The 7,225-nt window shown below is 35.7% G+C and overlaps 1 protein-coding gene across 1 annotated transcript; it reads right to left on the reverse strand.

The window, feature by feature from the left end:
- Window positions 1-333: 333 nt before the first annotated feature.
- LOC103803179 (dnaJ homolog subfamily C member 10-like) lies at window positions 334-6,768 on the reverse strand (the record flags this gene model as incomplete). The annotated part of the gene is made up of 6 exons (XM_009075718.1): window positions 6,568-6,768; window positions 4,781-4,946; window positions 3,055-3,105; window positions 1,604-1,686; window positions 1,289-1,420; window positions 334-427 (listed from the first exon to the last, which is right to left on the reverse strand). Coding segments are annotated over exons 1-6 (727 nt in total), but the record flags the coding sequence as incomplete, so codon positions are not given.
- Between the last annotated feature and the right edge of the window lie 457 nt (window positions 6,769-7,225).

Consider the following 7,225-nt stretch of genomic DNA (forward strand, 5'->3'; position numbering starts at 1 on the left):
ATCTGCTCCATGATCCTGCCAGGCACAACAGGCGAGACTGACTGGTCTACAGTTTCCTGTTTTTTCTGCTTTCCGTGTTTTTGAAAATGAGGGTTATGTTTCCCTTTTTCCAGTTGTCAGGGACTTCACCTGACTGCCAGGATTTCCAGAAAATTATAGATAGTGGCTTAGCAACTTCATCAGCCAGTTCCCTCAGGACCTGAAGATGAATCTCATCAGGACCTGTGGACTTATGCACATCCAGGTTCCTGAGATGGTCTCGATGATCATCATTTTACGTATTCTAAAAGCAATTTCAAGAAAAACATCCTAAGGAAAATATGTGAACATTACCTGCCCATAACTCAGTGACTGTGCTTGTAACATACTGCATGGCAAAGTTCTTTAAGCTCTCTTTCGATCTGTCTCCATAATATTTCACAGGTTGCTATAGAAGACAAAGAGTAAAGTTTATAAAATTAAGGAGGGGAAAAAAAAAAAGGAAAAAACCCCATCCCAAAACAGACCATGTTTTTATAAGCGTACTTATGCAACTGCAGGACTAATCACCCCTGCAACCTTAGCTCTAACTGTTATCTCCTTCCCATATTGGAATGTTTGGAATTTCACCTTAATTTAAATTTTGTAATGTGATTTCTTTCCAAATCCAGCAACACCAGGATAATTTAGTCGTAGAAACACCAGCTCCCAATGACTGTATCTCTATTGAAATAAATTTTACTTGCATCAGTCCATTTAGCCTTCAGCCTCTCAAACCCCATTACTGTCAGAATGTACCCATCTGTTCAAATGCAAATTGTACACCACCCTGTGTGTACACACCACTACTTAACAAGCAGCTATGAAGCCTGATGTACATAATGTAGGCAGCATAGAGGAAATCTTGTGGAAGGAAATTCCAAGTTTCTTTATGCATATGGTCATATTCTTGAAACTCCAAACCACAGACTATTCTTTGTATTTGAAAACGCCATTACAATACTATAAGAAAAACTGTTCGAGTAACTTGTTGCTTTGCTGTAGCACCACTGCTGACAGTATCCTTCCAAAGCAGAAGTGATATGTTGCACAGAAAAATGATTCAGAAAATACATTGTATAAATAAGGTATCTATTTTCAAAGTTAACTTTCTAAATTAATTTAACCAAAGTAAAGAAAGAGAAAGAACAATTTATTAAAGGAAGGAACATATTAAAAGGAAGATCTTTATATAAAAATCTATGATTGAACAAGTATGAAAGAAATACTGTTCCAGATTTCTAAAAACACTTGAAGTCTTATCACTCACCATTCCAGTTTTGAAAACATACAGACTGGGGTAACTGTTAATCCCTTTAATTCGACAAAGCATTCTGTTATCTCCACAGTTGACAGCTCCAATGCGGATTACTCCATCCATCTCCTTAGCAAATTCTCTCCACTAAAAAACAAAACAACAACAAAAGGCTATTTCCCTATAAAGATATAATGAAAAATAAGCACATTTTATTCCTGGCATTTTGAATTGTTATCTTTGGTTTCAGCTTCAGTGTAAAAATCCACTTCATTAAATTTTATGCCGTTACAGACAATGAATTTTCAGTGTTAATTTACTTGTACATACCGTGGGGGCTAAATCATGGCAGTGGGAGCATCGAGGAGAATAAAAATTCACAAACCACAGTTCTCCTGAGTTAACAGCAGCATCTAGATGGAGAGAAGAAAATTGTAAGTAAGTAATGCACATCTACAATGTAGTTATATCTAGAATGTAAATTTTTACTTATATTTTATTCCCCAAAAGCGGCATTAAGTATTTCTGTGTCAGGCACAGTAACAATAACTCATGAGACAAAGATTGTATCTCACTTGCAGATACTCACTGTTGTAGGCAGGTGCACAAAATCGTAGCAGAAAATATGAGCACCCTGACTTTCAGTATCTGTTCTATTAATTAAGGACAAAAGTATTCTCTGCAGATTAACCTATCTGAAATGTGTGATAGTGCAAGTCTGGTTACCAAATACAAGTTCTAAAAGATTTTTACCCACTAGAACTTTCAATTTCCTTGTATCATTATCTGTTTAGTGGATTCTACCACGTAATCTTTTTTATGTAGAATCTGTGTCTAATAGGTGCTAATGCAATTTAAAAATTCAAGTCAATATAATTACTAGAAAAGTCAAGGGAAACATAATTAAATACTCTTGCTTATGAGAGAAAACAACAGCAACAAAATACACACTCAGAGAGGTCATCAGCTTGAATTGCATGGCTTTCAGCCGCTCCAATTTTGGACATAATTTTCATACTGGATTTTCTAAGTTACAGTTGTCTATATTAAAATATCCTCAGAAACAAGACAACTAAGGAATGTGTAGATTCTGCAAATCAATTAACTAAAACAAGATCAGGTTCTTATGGAGAGCATCATGAAGATGTGCTATTAGAATAGTTTACAAACACAGTTCAGCATGCAGATCCAGTCTGTACAAAGGAAATTCTATTCAAAATGCAGCTTAAAAAAGTCAGGCAAAATCCAGTACTTTTTCTCTCTATTTTCTGTTTGTTATAAACAATTAAGCTATAATTTTAAAGAAAAAAATATGGATGATATCCTCACTGAAAGTATCTTTCCACACCTTGTTGTACTTAACTGTGTTTTCAGTATCTGGTATCACCTTCTGGTCTCAGACCTCTTGTGCAAGCCACAATGGACTGGATTTTGCAGAAAAACAATTCATAGAAAAGTTCGACCAAGTGCATTTTTATATAAAAGACAAGATGATAATGCTAAATTAAGAGAAACAAAATTTTAATTCATATTATTTCCTCTTACAGAATATCTTTCAAGCTTTATGTAAAGTGTTCATTGATACTGATCTATTTGCTAACCAGCACTGACCAGGAAGTGTTAAGGGGTTTTGTTTGTTTTATCATGTAAATATGTTTTTCTGACAGGTTTTTTTTATATAGATATGTAATAGAAGCCTATAGACACACAGCTCAGCAAGTAAAAATTGTTACTTTGCGTTGCCATGTTGTCAAAGGGATAGCCATTTATTTAAAACTTACCAAATTCTCCTCTATCCAATGTTATAATTTCAGGATCATCATCATAAATACCTATTATAAAAAGGCAAGAATTGCTTTTATTTTTGCCATCTTTAAAACAAAGAAACAAACTATCATCTTATTCACAAGACAGAAAACAGAAGACAGTAGACTCAAGTTGAAACACTAGGCTGGCAAAGATAGTTTTTACAAAAATGCTGTATTTGTTTAGTAACATGTAACCTCAGTTTAACCTCTCACTAACTCCTGCACACTCATGCTACAAAAGCCACTATCAGAACAGAACAGTTCTTTGGTTGTTTTAGTAGACTAGCTACTGAACGTGCAAAGAACTTGAACTACTGCTGTTATGGCACAAGTATTAGAAATAACATCAACCAGTTGTCAGATTAAAATTCAAGAAGCTTCACATCTCAGTGAGAGCTTTATGTAACATCTGGAAGATTTCATTTTTCTCTCAGCCTCTGGCTATCTAAACAATTTAGATCACAAAAGGTGCTTCAGCCACAAGTTTTTTCCACTGACAGAATGTGTGAATGCAGTGGAACGAAGTGGATAGAATAAAGGTAAGGAAGGCAAAGCTAACCAGTCCTATCTAGGTCATCAACACAAAACACTCTACTACTTCAACTACACAAGAAAGGCTACTATGGCTACAGATCCTTTACAGTACCTAACACGGTGAGATGTCATTTCACCTGAGGTATACAAGGATTAAATGCAAATAAATAAGGAGAGAAATTAATTTCTACAGGGACAAGGTACTTTTTATATTACTGTCCATTTATATGTCATGCAATACAAGACATACACTCACTCATATGTATAAATATCTTTAATATATACACACACACGTGAAACATAAAAATGGATGCTCTCCAAATGACTGATTGTTTCTCAGTCAAGCAGAATCAACTTCAAGCAGATAAAATTTCTTAGATTTGTTTAGCTGAAGAAGTTTTAGGATGATGTCTATATTTTCCTGTGATAGTTGCACCTCTGGTTTATTTCAATTTGCACAGACATTAATTTTTTAGAGACTGGGACACATATCAAACTATACCAGAAAAAGATTTTCCCAAAGTAGAGGTTCATTTCAGCAATTTCTTTCACATCAATCAAACCATGTTCCTCAGCTCCCTATTTCAGCTTACTCCTTTACAGCAGTGCATCACAGCCTTTCCCTGCAACTACTGTTTGTTGAGACAAACATTAAGTAATTTTTCTCAACTTCATTTTAGGTATGATTCTATTATTATTTTTCATTTTCTACTACCTCTTTACTGATCTCTAATTGTATAACTACATATAAAATAGGCTTGACAGTGCAAAAAACTCTTTAAATCCTCTTAAAGAATATTTTATCTACAAAAAAGGTCTACCTGCATGAAAAAGTTAAGGAGAATCTTGATTACATATTAACACTGAAATGTAAGTGAAAAAAAAAGCAAAAAAAGCTTTGCACTTAAAAAAAAAAAAAGTTAGATGACCAATAAAAAGGTAAGCAAGAGAAACAAAAGGCCAGGTACACAGATTATTACATTTTTGGGTAGTCATTAACAGGGTAAATAAAAGATTGGGTCAACAGAGAGAAAGTGACAACTGCAGAGCAGACAGAAATCTGGAGAGGATACAGCAGAAACAATGAAAACATTTAAGACAGATCTGAATATTGCATTTACTTGAGACTGTTTCAAGCAAATCATGAACACACACCATAACTTACCAAAATCATAGCGATAGAAGTGCCAGCTTTCGTAACGGCCTCCTTGCTGCTGATCCTCCAGACCCTTCTCTCCGTATTTATCATACTTCTTCCTTAGATCTTCATCTTTCAGTACTTCATATGCTCTATTTATTTTCAAAAAATTGTCATGTGCATTTGGATCATTCTGTGTAAGGAAAATTATAGTTAGTAATTAATTAATAAACCATGTTGTGCATATAATGCTGAGAAAATACTCTTTAGAAGTATATTTATATCCCTACTAAAGATGTCTATTGTGATGGAAGCAAACATTGCACAGTAATCTCCAAACTACAGTTTTCCTTTCCTGAAGCCAGATGCGTCCACTCCTCATTTCTTCACCCTCACTAAAATAGCAACTGAAATACAAAGTGAACTGGTAGGAAGTTGTAACATTCTCAAGTGATCCCTCTTCTTTCAACTCTCTCTCTTCAATGGAGTAAATCAAAAAAGTACTCAAGAATGAAGGCTTAACACTTCGTCTATAATCTTTTCCACTCCCCTAGAATTCCCACTTGTCCAGTTTGAAATCTCTGCTATGAAGACAGATTCAGTCCTCCTGATCTTAAGAGTGTAGACAGATGGCATTTTTTTTATTTGAAAAGCATTGTAGCTCTAGGTAGCTTCAGAATTAGAGCGGTGAAAAATCTGCAGACGTATTTTGAACCCCCGTTTGCATTCTGTGCTGGTGCAGTGTAACAGTACTGAGCAAAACCTGCCACACTCTCCCACTCTTCTAACTTCTGCTTACATGTTTAATTCAGAAGACATTTTTTCTTAAAGAGTCTTGACTTATTTACCTAGATACACAGGAAATTGGTTACCATTATGGATCTTGGCTAACGGCTTCATCTTCTATATATCATCTTTAACATTGAAAATAATCCATTGAAAAATCATTAGTAGTATTTGCGTACTTGGATACTACAGAATCTGACCCAAAATGTCATTATTTTGAAGGTATCAACATAGGCAAAACAAAACTTGCAGTTAACAGCTACGAGTTAGCCAAATGTCAGCGAAGTTCAGAATGCTTTCTCTTTGAGCCTTGTAAGAGGTTCCAATGCAGTCTGTGAAGGCAAACCCTGAGCTCATATGGAATACTGTTGTCTTTTGGGGCTCCACACAGGTGCAGTTGTACACAAATATCTTAATCCTCATATTTTCTGTGAATTTCTGCTTATTTCAGGGCATTTCAAGGAAAAACTGATGGTATTTAAATTTGAAAGTGATTTGTTTGTATTTCAGAAATGAGGCAGCACAGACTGAGCTGTTCTTAGTCTTCTCTCCCTAGTTAGTCCAGAGTTCCTTATAACCTCCACTGTTATGCCTTGGCAGTCCCAGAATTTCCCTTTTGTCCTATTTGATACCTAGAGACTGATGTCTCAGTACAGGCTGATGTTATTTGTTGTTTACATGAGACTTCATGTGAGGGAAACAGTAAGTTCCCCTAAGCTAAACGGAAAGAGACAAAGTCATCAGTTTGCCAACACAAGTTTTCCTCTATTTACAAAAATATAATTCAGAAATAATCTTGACTCCTTTTATTACAGCAATTTAATACAGCCCAAATTCAACACAACCATGTATGTTGGACTATCTCTTTTGTAAATTTTCTCTGCAGTAAATCTGTGCTGAACCACATTATCAGGTGGTTACATTACTTCACAAGAACAGAAACATTTTAGATATATTAAACCCACTTTTTGTTTAAACATGAATATCAACTTATTCAACAACTTGGACCTGTTAAAGATGCAACTTACCTGATTTTTATCAGGGTGCAACTTCAATGCCAGTTTTTTGAATGCTTGTCGTATTTCTCTACTGCTTGCTTCTTTGGACACTCCAAGTAAACTATAGTAGTCCTGATCAGTGCACACAAGAACTATTATACACACTAAAAGTAGCAGTAAAGATCTTTTGAAATATCTACTATAATCTCCTTTGGACACTAAGAACTCCATTACGAAGGTCTGGGGAATTTTGCAGGTTCTGAGTTGAGCGGCCCTTGGGAAGAGTCTCCAGTAAATCTGTTCAGGTACAGCTGGATTTGGTGAAGCTCTTTGAAATGCTAGTTGTTCTACTTTATGTCACGAGTCTTGCAAAAGTTACAAGCTGTAAAATAGAGGGAGGAAAAACTCAATCAAATACTACTTCTTCAGTAAGAACAGGTCAGGAATGAACCCCACAGCCAACTGGGGTAGGGTAAGTGTGAACATTAAGCTCCTCGATGGCTAATTACCTTCTTTCTGAAGGCCACGTTAAGTTACTCTGAAGGAGGTAATCACGCAGAGCTGCAGAACATGACACTAAATACCTCTATCCCATTAAAAAAGCGCGTTCAGTAGGGCTCACTTTTCCTCGCAAACTTACCTCCAGCAGCGCGGGCACACATTTCCCCCGGGAGGGCCGGGTGCTCTG

Source organism: Acanthisitta chloris, unplaced genomic scaffold, assembly GCF_000695815.1.
Source record: "Acanthisitta chloris isolate BGI_N310 unplaced genomic scaffold, ASM69581v1 Scaffold11555, whole genome shotgun sequence".
NCBI lineage: Eukaryota > Metazoa > Chordata > Aves > Passeriformes > Acanthisittidae > Acanthisitta > Acanthisitta chloris.